The 21438-nt window shown below is 40.0% G+C and overlaps 1 protein-coding gene across 4 annotated transcripts in view; it reads right to left on the reverse strand.

Moving 5' to 3' along the window:
• Nucleotides 1-21438, reverse strand: part of PLBD1 (phospholipase B domain containing 1) — a 38041-nt gene that overhangs the window by 11469 nt on the left and 5134 nt on the right. The window contains exons 2-6 of one of the 4 annotated variants that reach the window (XM_084534552.1): nt 18854-19073; nt 11148-11231; nt 9058-9196; nt 3517-3681; nt 2167-2311 (exon numbers count right to left, since the gene is read on the reverse strand). In XM_084534552.1, coding sequence (XP_084390678.1) covers nt 2167-2311; nt 3517-3681; nt 9058-9196; nt 11148-11231; nt 18854-19073 — 753 coding nt within the window. Of the gene's footprint in view, nt 1-2166; nt 2312-3516; nt 3682-9057; nt 9197-11147; nt 11232-11511; nt 11693-12289; nt 12351-18853; nt 19074-21438 lie in introns of those variants that run through there. The other 3 variants (XM_084534553.1, XM_084534555.1, XM_084534554.1) reach the window with 3 other exon arrangements.

Raw genomic sequence — 21438 nt, forward strand, 5'->3', positions numbered from 1 at the left:
TGGTCAGATGCCCTGAAAATTTAGCGCTTCATCTCATCACAACATGGAGCAGAGTTTTCTGGTAGTTCCCTCCTTCCTGTGTGATGCCCTGAGATCATTACCAGACCAGTTGATTTTGCGTTTGCTCATCTGGAAAACTGCAAGTTTGTGAGCTACATTACAGCTAATGTAATCTGCTGTAGTCAATGGGTCACACTTGCCTAGTGCTTGCGATACTACCTTGTAATTAAGTGGCCAGTGAGCACACTTGACATACCACAGGTCTCTCAAACTCCACTGTAGCCATGGGAAGTACGTTTTGCAACAGTTCTCACTGAATTTTGTTGGTAGAATGAAACCTTACCACATCACTGCATCAGAGTACTTAGGACAAGCAAGCTTTAAAATAAGCCCTCTCTTAAAAGTTCCCTGCAGACACCAGTCTCAGGGAAATGCCCTGGGATTTTGTGCACTAGCAAGCAGACCCCAAGCATTTAGCACAGCTGGTTTTCAGGTACCCTCTATACAGTGTGCTTTATCAGTCTTGTCAAAGCAGATGATACGTATTTCTCTCTATATAAAGATTCCACAAAAGGAACAACCCAAAGATACCTGCATATACACCCTCCAAAAAAAAAAAAAAAACAAACAACACAACAGAGCAGTAGCATTAATGATAATAATAAAAGTCACTCTGTGTGGCGGATCCTGATCCCAAGTTTGCATCTGCAGCACAATACAGCATGCAACAGTTGGGAAACATAGCCACATTCTGCTAAAGGACAATACTATCTTCAACAGTATTTTTTCTGTGAGATACAAGATCCAGAATGACCTTCTGTACATTCAGGTGAAGAACAGAGCTCAGACAACCTTCACTTCCTACCAGGTTATACAGGCTTGGCAAAATTCCTTCTGACAAGAAAGTCAAATTCCTCAGAGAAAACCCATGCTCCTGAAAGGCTGTACACTTTACAGGCATTTGCCAAAATATCTCTGACTCGTTCCCTAAAGCAAAAATCCCAGGAAAATTGTGTTCCTGAGGGTTACTGGGTCAGAAATCCACAATAAAAAAAAAAAGAAAAAAAATGAAAAAAAAAAAAGATTGCTTTTAATGTGAAATGAATGCAACTGCTTTATAGAACAGTTTCAGGAGTCCAAGCCAAAAAGACCCCTGCCTTTGTAGTAAGACAAGCACAGTAATAAATCAAAGCACATTTTGCAATCATCAGCCAACACAATTTCATCAGAATCAAATGACCTTCTACAGCACATATTTCACTTTAAAAAGTTGCAGATTTGAGTGTCTGGCCATTTTTGAATTTGAAATTCCACCTTTAAAAATGTATGCAGTGCTAACTCCTCCAAACAATCTTAAATTTGCTTTGTTTTTTCATGATCACATTTCTTGGTGCTAATTTGAGCTGTTTGTTTGTTATTAAAAAACTAAAAAACTAACAAAAACAGCAAGAGTACATATTTCACCACTGAAATGTTAAGTACCAATAATTTCTAATATTCTTCCAGGAAACTTGAGAACACTACATGCTGCCTCATCTTCCCAAGGGTAATTTTAAATACTCTGGCTGGATATATTTCTGACACGTAAAATACACATTAAAAATACCTCCCTTTGCCAGTTTCTAGAGAAGCTGCAAGAGGGGGGGAAAAAAAACAAGGTTTGCTAACCCAGCATCAAAAAAGTCTCTACAATTTCAAATGGCTAGTGTTTGATAGTGTCTAGTAATGTTATTACAGTACAAGTCATACCATGGTACTAAACACAAGTGTTCAAAACCTCGTTATTACCAAACGTGTGAATGCTGTCAACAAGGTACTAAGTTCAACAGTTGAGATGGCTGTGCACTACACCAAGCAGAACTCAAAGCAGTGTGTTTGTGTGAGAGGTAGAAGAATATTTAACTAGTACTACTCTGAGCACTAGATGTGATTAGCCAACAGGAAAAAAAAAACAAACAAAAAAAAGAAAACAAAAACACCACCATGAGATGTTTAGGCTAGAAAATTGAACAAGGCATTTTGTCCTCCCCATGGCTAAAAGGATTAAGGTACGTTGAACCCAATGCTTGTTGAGGTATAGACCTTTTTACAGGCAAGATATCTGCAAGCCAGACAGTCCATGTCATCTTGAATACCTTTTCTTTTGGGAGGGGGATGAGACCTTACCTGGGTAACTGCTGAATGAGACACGGCCGGTCCTAGTGTATGGGTCAACTATATTGAAATTCCAATGCTTGTATATTCTCAGCGTGGCCGCATATGTAAACCAGCTGGAATGGGCAAAATATATGTTCTCATATCCAGGTAGAACCTGGAAAACAGAAGCATAATGATGAACCATTTCAGGCCCTACCATACTCTGCATGTTTTGTACTTGATAGAAACCAGGAGAACAATTTGTTTTAAGCAGTCTAACTGCATTGTTCAAGAGGGACCAGATTCTTGTGCTTTTTAGTTGTGTACTGAACTTTTTTAATTGTGTACTGAATTTTTGAAACCTTTGGAGATAGTTCTTGCCAATGTGGTGCTTTCAAATCTTTGTCATTGTTCAAAATGAAACAGTTTAGGGGTTTTTTTTTGGAGCACCCGTGTACCAAGACATGTCTTGTTTCCCTCTTCCTCTTAAATGTTTGTAGTTATGCACTCAAATCATATCTCTACAAACATATCAAACATTAACTTAGAACATGCTCTTTCTGTGAAAACACCTTTGGGAAACTTTAAAGCACAGAAGCAAATGCAAGTAGGTATGCATTTTGAAAAGATACATATTGATAGTATGTCTTCTCAAAGCATTTCCCTGTTTCTAAGACTTATGGCCACCTCAAACATTTTGTTACAGTCAAATATTGAATGAACGCATCTCAGCTGAAGATAAATATGGTTGCTCTGGAATACCTGAATCTCCATACACTGACTAGATGTTTGACAATTTTAGTAGAAAAATTTAATTGCAGCCATGATGTATTAGAACCTTAGATTTTAAAAGGGTTTTCTTCCTGTCATTATCCCCATGGGAAAGCTAATCCAGAATATCACTGCTAACACTAAGAAAACTTTTTCTAATTTCTGGACTGTATTCATCCACCATCCACCAGCCTCACACACCCATTTGTTCTTATGTCAGCACTAAGTAACCTTTTCCCTACTTACATTCCCAGGGTATTTGTAAACATTCATGGTATCCCCTTCTGACCTTCACTTGGCAAGATGAAATAAGTTACTCTCATCCAGTTTCCTCTCCACAGTAGCTTCCCATTCCCCAGTAATTCTAATAGCTTTTCCACTGTCATTCTCTGTGGTTTTTATTTTTGTTGTTTCCCCTCCCTCCAAGCACCAGTGAGCAAAACTGGACCCAGAATGCCATGGAGGTACAAATGGTAACTACATAAAAGTGCCTTGATCAACAAGGGTCTCTTCAGGCACATGCAATATGAACAGTGAAGACTACAGAAACACAGACTCATGGCATTTTGAATCAACACAATCGCTGGAGCTGAATTTCTTAGTGCTCACCTTGATGAGTGCAGAGCAGTGACCCATATCCCACTGGTATTTCCCATGACCTCCTGCATCCACATTGCATTGTCCGCTCCTCGTAGAATACTCAAATAATGCAGGAATGAGGTCCAACAGGTCTCCAACTGCATTCAGAAACTGGACATCAAAGATGCTCAGGGGCTGAAGAAAGAGAGAAGAGACCACAACAAACACTTTCAGACAGAAGCATCAATCAATAGAACTCAGCTGTTAAGAACTTTTTCCTTCTCAAAGCAATCTTTTATACTTTCTGCAAAACACCTGTTCACAAGACCCAAATGCTAAAATTCAGCTTGGAATGAGACACTTATGTATCTTTAAGTGTCTGGCCCTTGTAGTGACATTACCAATGCTAACATTGCTGAGGACAAAAAGGAGATGCTATAGCAGTAATTTAGGAAACCTTGTGTGTCTTTGCCAACAGCATATTACATTTTTTTCCCCCTATTTATCCAGATGCCTTTGAAAAGCCTTACATTAGCACACATTCAGGTGAGCTCTTGGATTTTATTTTTTTTTAATAAAGACTGCAATTAAAGATCCTCATGTCTGAGAAGGAGGAAACGAAGGAAGCGAGATAGATACATTAACAGTACTAATCAAGCATGGAACAAGCTGAAGAGAGGAAGTCAGTCAAAAGGCATCCCACTACAGGATTTCAAAAAAACCCTTATGGTTAGAGAGAGCCATGGTTAATTATGCACAGATCATTTTGCAATCTTCAGCATCCTCTCTTTCAATGCCTCTTCAAACATAAAACCTTAACAGTGGTCTAACCTCAGCCTTCAAGGACCGTTTTCTAACTCTTTCCTGTTCTTGCTTGCACCATGCTTTTAGTTAAGGCAAGGCTTAAGGAAAAGACAGAATACACATCATTGTAGCACTATGATTAGTAATTTTAGAATGGAATGTAATCATAGAGCAAAGAATTATGTTGCTTGCAATACAACTTGCTGTTATTAAACCATAAAGCTGAACAAACCCCAATAAAAGGGAGAAAAGGACAAGGAAAAAAAAATAAACAACTAAAACTACGTACCATGAAAGGCCCTAACAGCAACTCTAGTTTGAGGGAAAAAAATCCGAAGCAAATTTGAACATATGTTACACTGTTCTAGCTCATCGTATTTTTGCTGTCATAAACAGGGACCAGCAGAGGCCACAACTGATAAAAATCAAGGGATGTACCTTTGGATAGTTTCAAGCAACTCAGTGGTATGAATCATTTGCAAACAAGTCCCAGCAAGTGCTATATTACTAGAATCCATACAGACAGACTTGCTGCAGTTTCAGCACTTTTTTCCCCCATCCAGCCATACTAAAAGGACTGCAAGCCAAACATACTGTGAGGCAAAGCTGTTTTCCAGTGTTTAATTTACAGCCATAACTGTTACAGAAAAGTCAGGCAGCAAAGTAATGAGTGAACATTACCACCACGAGGGGGAGGAAATAGGATTGCATGTGAGAATGCTCAGCCAGCCTTTAGACATTTTAATTGTTCTTTCTATCCATTTATTACCACTCCATATTCTCCTCCATAAAACCTGCCTTCATTGTAATATCTACTGACACTGCTACAGCATCACTTGGAATTGTCTATATACTTGAAAAGTTTCCTACTTATGTGCTATCTTGTGGTCATTACAAATTTAAAAAAAATAAAATCATTAAATACCAGGAAATCCATCCAAACCAGAACAAAGGTACTATGGAAGGAAGCTAACAGCATTATAACCACAGAAAGCTGGAAGGAAAGACCCTTTTGAACAAAACAGCAAAGATTATGTAAATTCTTAGTGTTCCACTGGGTGAAATTGCTTTCTCCCAAAGCCAGGCAAAACAAAAGAGGAACTAGGTTGCTAAGTACCCATCAGAGTTGTGTTTTCATTCCCCTTTTGAGAGGTAAACAAGATTAATTCCAATATATTTCCAAGAACTCATGACTTAGCTTTGCTAGGATAAATCTGGTTTTGTCTGATGCTAAGTGACATCAGAGAAGTCCGACATGCTCAGTGCACAGAGTTTCTCACTAAAACAATGCATTCAAACACAAGACTCAGGCATTAGCAGTGTATGCCAAATCTGATTATTTCAGGAGCAGCCTGATAAATCTTCCTCCCACTAGGCTGAGAGCCCCAGCTGAGGAACACGTACACCTGATTTTCCAGGGTATATGGAGAAGTCTTCCCTATGAGAAGATCATCTGAGGCCACCAGCAAGAATTACATGAGTGTACATCATAACAAGTACATAATATAGGGCATATTATAACCTCTTGTCATCCACGTTCTCTCATCTCACATAGCATTGTAAGGAAAACCCTGGTATGCATGGTTTACATCCCGAAGAAGAGCAAATGAATGCACTAAAATGACAAGCAATGAGGTGATATAGCCATGACATTAAAGTCCTTTAGCTAGAATATGTTGCATATCCTCTGAGATATTATCCTGAAAAGCGAGAAAGATCAAATTGAGTTTTCCTTTCCCACTGTAAACTTACCATCAGCTTGAAGGAGAAAAACTTAGAAAAGGCAGCAGATAAGAAAACAAGTCTTAAATGCGTGTCTACACGGTATAATAACATAGACTAGTCAGTCTGAAACAATTGCTTTCCAATGACCTCCCCATGCATGAGCATTCTCAATACAAAATAAGGAAGTACAAATAGAGAGCTGTCCTGGAATCATTGTAGTATTTAAAACTCTTACACCTCCTTATTCAAGAGTAATTTCCCTGTGTGGACAAGCCCAAGATTAATCACAGCGTTGGTAGAGCATTAGGCAGATGAAAAGCCTTAATGTTCTTTGAGTGCCCCTCCTTCAGAAATCATCCTGACAAAAGGGTTGGGTTTGTTTACTGGATATAAAATGTTGCTAAACCAGATGGAATAATTTCACACTTTAACATGAAAATGTATTCAGATTTTGACATCATTATTAATGATACCAGTAAACATCAAATTTAAAGTACAGAAATTTACACTACACATTGCCTTCATGCAGATCTTACTGGAAGTATCTACCTAGAACAGCCCTGCAAGATGTTGTTTAATGCAATTAAAAATTAATAATAATAAAAGAAAGAAAAGTCCACTATTATACATATGCTCCATAGATAAAAGAATAAAAGGTACATGCTAATGCTACTATTAAACAGTTCTGAGTCCAAAACAATTTTCTCTATAGTAAAGCCTGGTTATTCATGGCAGATAATGGTTCTACAATGTTCAGGTAAGGCAATCTTGAAGCTGGGGAGGAAAAGAGGACACGTTTCAGAGTGACTTTTATCTATACTCACACAATTCAACACTCATTTAAGCACTATGTGGATGTGGCATAGTTTCAACCTACCACACATTGTACAGGACAATGCAAAGACAGATCTTTTCACATGTCTTCACCACATAAGCACACACCAGTTAGTCCACCAAATGTAAGACTTCAAACACTTACAAGTTCAAAAAGTGTATATAGTGCAAATAAAAGTCCTTGGAACATGAGATGGGTAAGACTAAAAGCAGATTAGCTATTCATAGAACTCTTGTTCCCATTCTTCCAAAGAAAAAATAGTTTTGTTCAACTTCACCTAGTGCTCAGTGTAGAAATTCACATTCTTTGCAAATACAGACCCTTTTCTCCATCCAATTTAGATCTTTTGACCTATCCTTAAAGAAATCTTTAAGATCTTTATTTCCTGAAGGGGATCCAAAACAGTAGTAAATACATACACAAACAGCACTTATGTGGCTTACTCTCCTCAAAATATTCAAAAAGAAACATGATATGCAACAAGCGGAATTTCATGTACTTTTGCAGTGTTGTCAAGAATCACCTTGATGCCAAGGAAAACCAAACGTCTAGGTGAAAATACAGCTCTCCAAACCATACTCAGAAGTAAGAGACTGATGTTAACTTTCTAGCTCTGGCAAACAGACAAAACTTCAGTGCAAGTGACAAATATGCATGGAAAATTTTTGGTCCCGTATATTTTTATTCAAAGCAAACAAATTTAGCTTTGGGCACTATTATCTATGAAAGAAAAAGAAAGGAGTGGAAATAATTCCCACCATCTGCTCCAGGCACATCTGGGAAAAAGAAGTATTTTATATAATATATATGTGTATATGTACATGTGTCTGTGTATATATACAGACACATGCATAATATCCACTGCATATAACTGAAGAATAAAGGACACAGTTATTTCAGACCGAACCATGTCTGAATTTTCCTTAAATGCACCATTGTATAGGTGTGCTGGTGACATACGATATGCCCTGTCTGAAAGAGGATCAGAATGATTTGGTCGCTTCAGAGGGCAGTGATTTTTAATATCAAACACAGACATAAATGAAAACACACTGCAGGTAGGATGTTCCTGTCTATTTCAAGAAAATAGCTCAGATACAAGCTAGTTCTTTTCCCGTCCATCTGCATCTAAAGGATTCCAAAGCAGACAAAAAAAAATGATGAACCTTGCAGGGCTCTACAGTTATAGATGCTGTGAAAAGGATTGAATCAGTTATTTTCCTAGAAAGTCAAGGTTTCTTAATAAAATCCCTGTAATTCAGACTCAACAGGATGGACCTTTCCATCACAGTCTTCTCTTTCAGCATGAACTGGTTCCTGCTAAGGAAATGTCCAGAATGAGAACTATGCAAGAGATTTTTGCATTTTACCAAAACCTAATTGCTTACAATTCCTTACTGCCACCTCCTCTAAATTCTTGGTATGATGAAATCAAGACAAAAAAGGGTCAACTGCAATTACTCAAGTCTTCCCTCTCACAATGAGGAACCAATTAGACGTACTAGACTTATGGGGAAAGCACTATAATTACCGCAACTCTACTGGAGTAAAAGGAGCTCTGGTATTGCATACAAGCTGATGATCCTGGACACAATTCCATCCAAGTTTAAAAACAACAAGAAAAAATAATTTTCAGGAAAAAAAATAAAACAAAATATTACCCCATTTGGCCTTACACAACACTGACCATACAGTTTGCAACAGGAGACTTGGAAAACAGAAAGCGAGACACAATTTAGCAAAGAAAGATATCCTGCAAAATCTAGAAGCTTTGAAGCTCTAACGACTGGAAATAAGAACAAAAGCTTTAACACAGTTCCTATTTGCTGATTCATACTGTTGCAGCTACTCTTTATACCTACAGTCATATGCTCAATAACAATTGTAAAGTGAGGACAGCAAACACCTTAGAAGTGTCTGTCCTTCCAACATTCACACTGATACAAAAGCTAACCCCAGTCTAATCAGCAGGTGAGACGCCAAGAGTTCTAAGTCCAGTACAAAGACCTGGGGTGACATGACAGGAGTGCTCAATTACACTACCTGCACTGCACAGCAACTGAAATTTTTGTTGAATGACATGCAGAATGAATACTTGTCACTAATCTTTAAACACACTTTTAAAAAAAATATCAGATTCCTTTTTCCCATCTTCATCTTCTGACATCCCACACCCAACTACTAAAAAAGAGATGTGGTAATCTTACTGTTTGTTTGTGCAGTTTAGCCCACTCGAGGGCTCCCATGTACAGACCATCCAACTGTGCAATAATATAGCCAGCATGCCTCCAAAAGGGGTCATCCTTATTATTTCTGATTTGTTGTCTTGTCCATTGATCTTGTTTCCTGCAGAGGAACAAACAGGTTGGGGTTTTCTTGCTTTTGTTTTAGAGTATAATTGCTATTGCAGGGAAGGGGCAAATGTTGGCCTGCATTATGACCAAGATGATCAAAACCTTCCTAGTGTTTTGAGGTAAATCATGTTCTGGAAATCCAGTAGACATGGATGAAGGTTGTATACTCTGGGTGCAAATATTCAGATCCATGCAATGTACCCTACAACCGTGTGCCTCTACCTCCATACATTGTTTCAGCACCAAAGAGATGGACTCTGCCTCTGTGGGAGACCCACCTATAGCAGATCTAGCATCCCCTTATAGTCAGTAAAGAGAAACAAGCATTTGATTGTTCACCTGACCTATTTCCTTTTAAATACCTACTCTATAAAATAGACTGACTTTTAAAGTCCTTACTTCTCTCCCCTAGGTACAAGTGCAACCAAGGCTTTCTGCTGGCAGTGCTAAAACTTTGCTTAAGAACCACTGCTATTCTCCTCTGAGGAAAAGGTGGGAGGCCAAACAATAATTCTATGTGCCAAATCCAACCAAGAGGTTACTAGTCGAACAACCCAGGTTTACAGCACAAAACAGAAGCTGAACAGACCCAAGGGCAAGAGCAGTCAACATTAGAAGGAACTCGTAGAGTTCCCTCCTTTGCTGCACACAACGAGGAACCTGAATTTTTAGAGTAAGTCAAGACCAGATAAACACAGGACCAGAGACTGTAATCTATCTGGCATTATGTACAGCAAGAAAAAAAAAAAAAAAAAGAAGAAAAAAAAAAGAAAAAAAGAAGTGAATGAATCTGGCAAGGAAACAAACTCTTCCAGCAGTATATGGCTGATAAAACCAGCCATATTTATCTACCTGAAAGTAAAAAGATACAAGACGTATGTCAGAGGAAACAGGAACATGATCAGAGCATTCACAGCTATGGCTTTCAACACAACACAGTAGCCCATATTGAGACTGCTATAAAATAAAGCAACACAGCAGGAGTCCAGAATACTGGCATTAGAAAAAAAAAAATATACAAGGCCACCTACTATTGCCCCCTCCATCACAACAATGCATCTTGGGGAATACAGCCGCTGTTATGAGTTATACTGAGGAAAACAACACAAAAAACAGATATGATAGCTACCTCATCTTTCTCACAGAAAGGACAGCAATGCTGAAGGATACAATGATAGGAAGAGAGTGCTAAGAGTTTTTTTTTCTAATCTGTTTTGATACACTAAAAACAAACTAGATACAAATGCAATAAACAGAATTATTCAGATATGTAGCCCCCTTGCTTCAGGAAACAAAACAAGGTAAGATGTAAAAATTAGTCTGCAGACATGACCAAAGCTTCACAGAAGTATTCATAATGGAAGAAAATACAAGTCTAAGGAGACTAATGTAAGTGCTAAATACAGTTGAGTCTCCTAGTACCTGTCCCGGTTCTCCCACCTGTAGCTCCCCAACAGCGTAGCTGCAATATTTGAGCAGAATTACTGTTGATTTATACCGCTGAAGAAAAAAAAGGATTCAGGACTTTTGTGATTAGAACAGAATTCACATCAGTGGTATAGTAAACAAAATTCTAACAGTGGAATGAAAGAGTGTGTTAAAAAGACTAAGATGCCAAGAGACCACACTGTTCAGTGTAACATTCAAAATACCAGTTTTTAGAAAAGGATTTTCACTAGAATAAACTTCATAATTCATTGGTGTTATCCACACCCACTTGCAGTAATATCTTTAAATATTTCTTTGAAAGAATCAGAATTGGGGAAGGATATATGACCTTCTTAACAAGTTCAGAATTTTTCCTCACACACACTAATGCCATGCAGTCAGTGGAAAAGTAAACATATATTTTCTTTCACCTATGAGAGAATAAAATTGAAATATCCTTATATACATCAATCATAAGTCTTGAAGAATTTATTTTCTAAGAACTAAATACATACGCCATGAAATTCTGGACTCCACTTCGAACGGTGGGATTCTTAATTAACTGTGGATACATATTTGCAGCATGGTCATACATATGCCTGAAAGAAAAAAGGTAGTAGAAATCACTTTTTTGCACCTTCCCTTATTCCTCACCATCCCATTTGTCAGCAGATACTGAGAGCCATGCACCACAAAGTCACTTTTTTCTAATCATGAAATGGTATCGTATCTTTAAGGCATGTCAAATAGCAAAGTTAAAACAAGTATATTGTTTAAATTTAAGTCAAAATAAAAGTCCTTGCTAATGCTCGCTCAAACTGCTCTACAATGGAAAAAGAAGCAAAAGTGAGATGGTACAATTTCATAGCAAAACTTCACATTCAGGAAATCTCTGAAGATCAGAACCATCTTCAAAATTCTAGCACATTAATTTAAAGCATAACAGAAACGGTTTACTGGAGAGCTATTCAATTTGGAACCAAGAGAGCATGGAGATGAGAATATTTGCTGATTGAGTAGTGAGAGAATTTTAGCCTGGTATCTAGCGGAGTTTTTGCTTATCACTGACCATGATCCTTTCTTACATAAGCTAAAAGCCTCTAAGGTGTATGTTAATCCTATGCATTCCCACAGACTCATGACAGCCCTAAACAGATTCAGCTGCATGGAAACCAACATTGTTTCACCCCCACACCCCCCAAGCCTCCCACCTCCAAGCTGAGTTCAGTTAGCTGTTTCATCACCATTAACTAGAAGGAACAAAAGGTTGAGTTTCTGTTTGTTTTAGTTGACTGGTTCGCTTGTTTGTATTGAAGTAAAGCACTTTACGTTTCATAACAAAATTAACTGACAAAAAGAGCTCAGGAGCCCAAAAGTTATCATCGCCCTTCAATTTTAGGTCAAATCTAATTCATGCATCTGATTCACAGAGCTTTTGAATTTTCTCAGTCCATTAATTTTTCCTCCCATCAACATTTCTTAATTTTCAAGTTCAAACTGAGCCAACACTTTTTCAGCTACAGAGTCAAAAAAAAAAACAAAAAAAAAAACACAGGGGGAGGAATATTTAGTTCTAGGTGGAATTCAGCAGGAAATTATTTTGCTGAACTCTCGAGTAGGTAGAACTAGATCAGTCATAAGTAGAATTATCTCCTACCAAGTTCTGAGGGAAAGAAAGCCAAACTAAGAAGCAAATGCCAGCCTCAAGGAAAGAGCATGCTAGCAGGACAGGATTCCTTCTATTAAACAAGGGCAACTTCCTCTGGGAGGAATGCTCTTTCTCCCCAGTTTCTTTCAGAGTATAATTAGAGAATGCACCCAGAGATGACTGAATGGTTTGCTGATGATTAGAGATGCTGATCCACTGACCTTCTTCCTTCTCTTTTTGTCCCCTGCCCCAACCTCAGCTGTTTAAGCACAACTTGATTGCATGACCCTGCTGTTTCTTATGTCAGCTCTGGTAACCCTCTGGCTACCCAGTCTAATTGGTCTGCATACATTCAAGCAAAACCCTAACCCAACAAAAAAATGTAAATAGTAAAAAAATGTAAATTATTTTTCTGGCAGTTTGTAGCTTGAATTAGGTTTTTATGCTTGTTTAAGCAAGAGAGGTAGTATACAAATGCAACTTTCTGCTATGTTAGTAAGTGAATCAACATGAAAGTGCTTGATCAGTGCCTGGGCAGATATAAGTGAGAGGGGTTGGATCTGGGGAGTTCGGGCAAGAGAGGGGAGTGCTCAGTAGCTTCACACCATCACACCTTTCAGGAAACTCTAGCTACAGTACCAATTTTAGTTCTACAGTTAGCTGTTCTCCCATTTAACACAAGACTACATGCAATGATCATAACCTATTTCTTGAAGTAGACAAAGTTGAAGAAACTGATCAACATTCTGCACCCCTGCAGTCACAACAAATTTGGCAAATAAGAATTTTAAGTAATTTTAGGAAGGAAATTATAGCATAATTTATGCCATACTACAAGACAGAGTTCTGATGGCATTAGAAATGGGGAGGGAATAGCAGAAGACAGTCCATCTGGCAGATGGTCTTTCAGGGACAAGAACCAGATTAAGAGAATAAAAACAGCCAGGATACTACTCTGATCAGACTTCTAGGTTCAACTGTGTAGTGGGTTTACGTGGCAAGGTTTTGGTAGCAGGGAGCCATAGGGGTGGTTTCTGTGAGAAAGATCTAGAAGCTGCCCCATGTTTGGGAAGGGCCCCATTGTTTTCCAGATCCGAGCCAATAAGCGATGTTGTTTTGCGCCTCTGTGAGAGCATATTTAAGACAGGGAAAAAAACGCTGCGCCACACAGCAGCTGGGAGAGTCAAGGGAGTGAGAGAACAGCCTTGCAGGTGCCAAGGTCAGTGTAGAGGGAGGGGGAGAAGTGCTCCAGGCGCCGGAGCAGAAGTCTCCTGCGGCCTGTGGTGAGGACCATGGTGAAGCAGGATGTCCCCCTGCAGCCCATGGAGTACCACAGTGGAGCAGGGTTCCACGCTGCAGCCCGTGGAGGAGACCACGGTGGAGCAGGTGGCCCTGCACCGACGGAGGCTGCCGCCTGTGGAAGACCCCTGCCGGAGCAGATTCCAGGCTGGACCTGTAGCCCGTGGAGAGGAGCTCACGCAGGAGCAGGTGGCCTGGCAGGATCTGCTGCCCGTAGGGGAGCCAGGTTGGAGCAGTTTTCTCCTGAGGGATGGACCCCGTGGTACGGTCCCATATCTGGAGCAGTTCTGGAAGAGCTGCTGTCTGTGGGAAGCCCACGCCGGATCAGTTCATCAAGGACTGCATCCCGTGGGTGGGACCCCACAGCACAGGGGACGAGTGACCGAGAAGGAGCGGCAGAGAAGAAGTGCTATAGACTGACCATAACCCCCATTCCCCTGTTCCCCTGCGCCGCTCGGGGGGAGGAGGTGGAAGAGGGTGGATGGGGGGAAGGTGCTTTTGTTTTTTTTTTTCCTTTGTTTTCTCACTTCTCTCGCTTGTTAGTAATAGGCAATAAATCTTACTATCTCCTTATGCCGAGTCTGTTTTGCCCGTTAAAATAATTATTGCGTGATTTTCTCGTCCTTATCTCAACCCTTGAGCCCTTTTCACATATTTTCTCCCCATTCCTCTTTGAGGAGGGGGAGTGAGAGAGCGGCTGTGGTGGAGCTCGGCTGCCCACTCGAGCGGAACCACGACAAACTGTCAGCCATACTCTCTTCATTTGGTGCACTTGAAAGGTATGCAACACAAGGCAGATTTTATACTTGTATCATCTTTAAGCAGAGATAACCGGAGTAGAGAGTGGATTGGTTCAAAATCAGGGAACTGAAAGCAGCTTCTTTAATGGGCTTCCCTCTTGCATATACTAACAGAAGCCAGACAATTCCTGGGATTGACTGATTAATCTTTTAATGCCCAAGATTTTTTCCTCCTAAATTCCCTGTGACTTTTTTTTCCCTTTAACGTTTCCATGTACATGGCTTGCATATTTTGTAAGGTATAGGTATTATCCTCCAAAGTAAATTGGATCATTATAGTAAGGTAGTGCTTTGCAACTGTATCTAACAACAAAAACAAGGCAATTACAATACTGGGACAAGAATTCAAAGTCTAAAAACAGCAAAGCACAGCTATGTTCTTCAAATTAGAGAGGAAGATGACAGGACTCGGGTCAGCTGAGGTTGTATCAGAAAAGAGTACAATTAATGTTGCTTCAAATTTAAATACTGCTCTAAGGCACCAAGCACGTCCCAGTTGGGACTGACTAAAAGTATGTGCTTCACGTCACTGATCTGGATGTGTTCTGCTGTTGCCCGAGTACAGTGAGGCCTCAGTAACACTGCTTGTAATGGGGGAAGAGAATTCATAACCCAAGAAAACCAGAGCTAACAGCTTTGGCTGGATGTTAGGATTGGACCTTACAAAGAGGCCAAAGACTGGGGATAAAAACAAATGTCTGGCTCTCTAGATACTCAAATTAGATTTATCCTCCCCCTAAGTGTCTTCAAAACAGACAGCTGTTATCTGAATCAGGTACCTACACTAGAAAGATGAATTGTGCTCTAGAAAATGCCTGTTTCTGTCATCACTGGTAGATGGATCTGACTTGCTTAGATATTGCTTTTTATACCACGAACCTAAAAAAACTATAGCAGACATACATTCTTCCCCAGCAATCTGAGATAAGACAGTCCCAGCATGTCCCGTTTTGATATATATATATTTTTTTTTTTTTAATCCATTTATCTTATATTCTGCTTGGGTTCCTACAAAGGACAAAACATAAGCTCTTAAGAAAGATTTTGACATTCTTATGCATACCATCAAAGGCTTGGCTGTGTCTAGAAACCTTAATTCACACCCTAGGTGCAATGAAAGAACTGAGCTACCTGAGAATTCCTGAAGGTCTCCAAGTTGCAGGCACTGTCAATCCGGAGCTACTGCTCACCTGACAGCTTCTGCAGGAACCTGCACTTCAAACTGGGATTATATGAAGGAATGTATCCTTCCCATTAACACAACACGTGAGACCAGAGCACTCCCAGGACTTCAGGGTTTCTACAAAGAGATACCTTGGGTCATTTCGGCTTCATAGAGTCATGACCACAAATGGCATTGCCACAAATGGATGAGAGACAGCTGGAGACCTTGGAGTTGTCCAGGTTAAGGTAACAATGTACTGGAGGACACCTCAATTACCACACATACCTAGTGTATTCACCTTGGACAGCTGTACCAGAGCCACTTATGGTGGCAGTGCTCATACAGACAAGCAACATAAGCCTCATCACTCTGGTAGTTAAGTGGTTGTTGATGCAAATAAAGTCTAGAACACCATCAAACATGTCGTTACACTCTTCCTTGCTGTTACCAGGACAGATGAGTCCCTAAAAAGGAAGGTTGAGCTGCATGCAGCTACTGTGTGCACTGATGTGTGCAAAGGCAGAATGAGAGTGTTTAGAGACTCCTTCTCATATGGGAAGTAATGACAATGCTAGAGAGCTTCCCTGGAGACAAGCTGCCAGGCTGTCTGATAGCAACAGGTTTACAGTCTGAGAGATGCTGGTTACCTGTTTCACTGCAGGAGAATTGTGTAAACACCCCAAAGAAAAAAAAAATCTTCCTGCATGTGAGTTAGGATTCTGTGACCCTCCAGACAGGATAAAAGAGAAACGGAATTCTGAGAGTAATCTTTTAACATGTGCAGACTTAGTGAGTTTGCTTCTCTGTGCTTCAAAAAGTGTCAAATCCACTGTGTAAGAGAACTTTATTGACTTGCAGTTTACTGAATAAAAACACCAAGATTGTACACCTAAAAGCTGAAGTAATAGGTCCTCTGTCTTCTCAAGGGTCAGAGGATTCATTTTCGCTCCTTAGCTGGAGCATTTTCAATAGATATTCTTAGCTTCAAAGAGAAGTCCTTTTATCCAAAATAGCTTCACAAGACAGAAAATGCTTATATTCATAACCTCTGTGAGAAATATATTTCCACTGCATTTTCCATGGTACAATGGGGCAAAGATAGCCAAAAAAACAGATGGTACATATAATATATGATAGTCATTTTAGAGATGGGAAGCATTTTCAGGCTTTGCACTGTCAGAGAATTTCTCAATATGTTTTCTGAGGAGACCTTTTTGAGAAAATCAAGGCTTTGGCTACTTCTGGTTTTGCATCTTAACCCTTCAACTTCACACTTCAACTCCTTTAAAACAAGTTCAGTTAAGTTCCCCACTTCACTTAAAAGCCCAAGTCTCAAAACATACTTCTCCAACCTCTTCCTTGACAGAAACCCTTAAACTCTTTTCTGAAGACTTTAAGACCTCTGTTTGTTATTATTTCTGCTACATCTAACTCTCTATGATGGGCCATTTAGTGGCAGAGCTGATAGCCCTACAGTAGCAATGGCTGGGGAAGGGAGGGGAAGGAGGAAGAAAATCACCTCTCCTAAACCTAAGCATAGACTAAGACATCAGATTATGTCAGACACTGTTTCACATTCAAGCTATGTTTAAAGGAATGGGTATATAGTTAAGATTGTTTAAAAAGTCAGCAAGGAAGACTTACATATCTACTATGGAGGCGCTAGTAGACCAGAAGTGTGTTTTTTAAAATATAATTTGTCATCTGATTAGTCTTAGTATGGATTGGGCTGTCTACATACTATGACAAAACTTAAGTTTAATCACTTAAAGATGAGTACACAAAGACACTGAATAAAAATCTGTCAAGTAACACCCAGTTGTAAGGAAACTTGGAAGACTGAGGGGAGATCTAATTGAAGTATATAAATATCTGAGGGTAGGGTGTTGAGAGGATGGAGCCAGCCTCTTTTCAGTTGTGCCCACCAACAGGACAAGAGGCAACGGGTACAAACTGAAGCACAGGAAATTGCGTCTGAAATGAGGGGGCACTTTTTGACTGTGATGGTGACAAAGCACTGGCACAGGTTGCCCAGAGAAGTTGTGGAGTCTCCTTCTCTGGAGATATTCAAAACCCGCCTGGATGCCATCCTGTGCAATGTGCTCTAGGTGATCCCTGCTCGGCAGTGGGGTTGAAGTAGATGATCTTCAGAGGTCCCTTCCAACCTCAGCCATTCTGTGATTCTGCAACAATATTCTCATTTAATGCCATATGTAGTTTACATAAACTGTCTAAGTAGTCCATAGCAATAACCTCTCATGCAAATAATCTAAAAACACATATCCAGATCTCTCATGTACTTCATTCTCTTTCCTGCCTGGGATAAATGCTGTGCACTCAGAACTCTAAGATTCCCCTTCCCTCTCCCCCAAAGTGTTTTCTTGATCAACAAATTATGCTGTATTAGGCACACAACAGAACTTAGTCTTAGTAAAAGAAAAATTCTTAAGTTCATAGAGGAGAAATAGAGCCTTTGCCAACAATCCACATGTCATGTGCTTAGTCATATCACCAGCTATATCCCACCAATTCTGCCTTCCTGCTTAGTAACGGAAAGAACTTAAAAAGAACAGAAAAAGCTTGTCTGGATTCATAACATGCACAAAACAGTCAGTTTTCACAGATTTGCATTGTGGGAGTGTTTCAGTCCCTCATTCATTTTCCACAGGGCTTTCAGGAGTACAGTGACCCTTCTAGACATATACCAGTCTACCTCCTGGCCTTTCAGTGTATCAGCCTCTTTTTTTTTTTTTTTTCAAAAAAATTTTGTCCAGGAGGGATAAAACTCCCCATGTTATGAAGCTTCAGCATCTGTTCTCCCCAGTAGTTTCTTGACAGCGCTTGCTGAAAAAGACCCTTAAGGAAGCCCTGCAGCCTTTGCCTCTCCCTGACTGATCTGCTCTCAATTCTCTCATCTATTGGTCAGTCACCTACCTCCAGGCTGGGGAAATAACTATTCTTTCTGCTACCCCTTTTGTAATTATTTACAACACAAGGCTTACTCACATCATTACACATATGCTATTCTGGGATTACATTACTTAACCAGAAATATTGATGCAGTACTCATTGTTCTCACAAAGGTGAGAAGAGAGCCTGCAGGATGAGAAGACAACACAAGGCAGAAACCACATCTTGATACTGTAAAGAAGATGCTGTATCTCATACTTGTTACGAATTAAAAGAACAGCACACAACCACAAAAGTGTATGGTTTAAGTGGATAGGAATGAAGGGAAAAGAAAAATAAACACACTCACAGAAATCCAGTGGAAGTGTCATAAATTGAGTTGCTTCCTGAGGTACTTACGGAGCTGTGAGATAGCCTTCCAAAAAGCCAGCTGCATACATGATGTCTTCATTGCTTAAGGTCTTACGGCCATAGCCTGCTCTGATCTCCAGAACTCCCCAACCTGTTGTCTGTATAGTGTTGTTGTAGAAGCCATAGGCATCTCCGTTCCTGTCCAGTGTATTCCTGACCTGCAGTGTTTTTTGAGCTTTATTCCAGTACACAGTTGCGTAACGGATTTCTATGGCCAAGAAGAAAGAAGGCAAGGGAAACAAAAACAAAGACAAGGGAAATTAGTGTTGCAATAAACCTGAAAAGCAACAAGTACCATAGGAACTTCATTTTACTTAGACACTGATGACTGTTACAATGCCTGCCAACAGGAGCACTGTTACAGGGGTTGGAGAAGTAGTTGCAACAAGCACAGGTTTCACTTTAAGCCTGGTAGCTCTAACTCAGGTCTCAAAGAGCCCAGGCAGATATTATTGAACAGCCACATTAAGATTGATGCAATAGAGCAGAATGGGTTGGTCGACCACCCTTTTGGAAGTCTCACTCAGTCTCTGTAGACTGAGAACTACCAAAGTAGTTACTGCAAAGCAAGATTAAAACAAGGGAAGAATGCGTAGGTATTTCCTCTCCAATAGTGAAATGCTATGACAATATTTTGGCAATTTAAAAAAGTTAAATTTGGTAACTTTCCAACACATTTGATTCCACCACGGAAAGAAATACCGATGTTAACATACTGAGGAGTGGTATGAGAACCAACTAGAGTTTTACCAAAAAAGTTTACAGTTAAATATTCTCATGTTACTCTTTTGGAAATTATCTACGACTCTTTCAGTCTAAAGTTCCACCATAGCTGAGTCTTACATAAAATTCAAAAAAGTATTTCCTTACCTGGCCCAGAAGAAACCCTGGATGAATCTCACTGAAAGCAATTTTAAAAGATGGCATGCCTGACCAATTACTAATGATTATAGCTACTACCAACTTAATTTTCTGCTTAGAGATTCAGGAGACAAGTTGTTGTTGTTTTTTTAAGCTTTCTGGACAGCTGATCCTGGAGATGGTATTGCCCAACAGAAGCACTAGAACTTAGTGGATCACAGACTGAACACGCAAAGCACACAGGTATGCAAACCTTTCTATGGCACACAATACCTATCCCCCAACTGGAATAGAATCAATATCAAGTGGTAAAGGAACAAAGAAGAACGTCATTAGACTCTTCCAGAGATCTACCAGGGCTGCTGTTTAGCAAACATTCTTAATGATTTGGGTTTTAATCCCAGTGAACTGAAGAATTAAGAGCAAGAGTTAACAGCTTTCAGAAAAACCTCTAATCATAGAATCACAGAATGCTTTGGGTTGGAAGGGACCATAAAGACCACTCAGTTCCAAGCCCCTGCCATGGGCAGGGACACCTCCCACCAGACCAGGTTGCCCAAAGCCCCATCCAGCCTGGCCTTGAACATCTCCAGGGATGGGGCATCCACAGTACCAGGGCCTCACCGCCCTCATTGTGAAGGATTTCTTCCTTACATCTAGCCTAAACCTACTCTCCTTTAGTTTAAAACCATTCCCCCCTTGTCCTATCACTGCACTCCCTGAGTCAAATCCCTCCCCAGCTTTCCTGTAGGCTGCTTTTAGGTAGTAGAAGGCCGCTGTAAGGTCTCCCTGGGGCCTTCTCTTCTCCTGGCTTCTCTTCTCTCTCACCCCCTTCTATGAAGAAGAGTTCTTACATGAGTCTATTTAGAGATGAAGTCATTTCAGGGACTTGGAACACAGTGTTTAAAAACATGTTTTATTATCTGCCAGGTACTGAGTCTATTTAAAGGACTGAGACATGACAGACCTTAGAAACCTCTTCAGGCTGCTGCAATAACCTCACTTTTCTGTTGCCTTCTTAACTATTTTTTAGTAATTTTTAGTAATACATGAGGTAATCCCTGATTTAGTTTAAGTGTAAACATGGGAATTGCTCACACTGAAAACTCCACAAAAAGGAAAGCAAGATGATGTGGCTTATCACTGGAAACAGACAAAGGCCATCTTAAAAGCTAAAACTCCTAAGAGCACAGAGGACAGGGAAAGTAAGGTCCTGTGAACAAGTGGTGCAGGGGGTCACGGCACAGAGCACAAAGAGCCTGTCCAGCAGTAAAGGGCAAAGCTGACTCCAAGCAAAGCAGTCTGCTGCATAGTAGAGAAGAAAAGACATGTTGTGCTCAGTACAGACATCTGAGGAACAGGTATAAAGAACAAGGACAAAACAGGGGAAGAGAAAGATGCTCTCCATAAGTGGGGGGGTACACAAGCAGTCAAGAGGAATCAGGGCAGGTAGGTGTTTCTATCAGTGCCCACAGACTAGGTAGGCATGCCAAAGAAAACTTCTGCCTAAAGCAAAATAGCTGTTGTTTTCTTTAAAAAAAAAAAAAATTAAAAATACTGTTCAGTCTGTGTTGCACTGGCATCAGAGACAGACGTACCCTCAACAGACGTACTGTAACACGGGAGGCTTGTTTCTTTGTTTCATTGTCTGCCACAGCATGAAGACTCAGAGCTGTTTTCAGAAGGCAGAACAAACTTCAAAATTACCCTTG

The sequence above is a fragment of the Aythya ferina genome (genome assembly GCF_964211825.1).
Source record: "Aythya ferina genome assembly, chromosome: 1".
Lineage (NCBI taxonomy): Eukaryota > Metazoa > Chordata > Aves > Anseriformes > Anatidae > Aythya > Aythya ferina.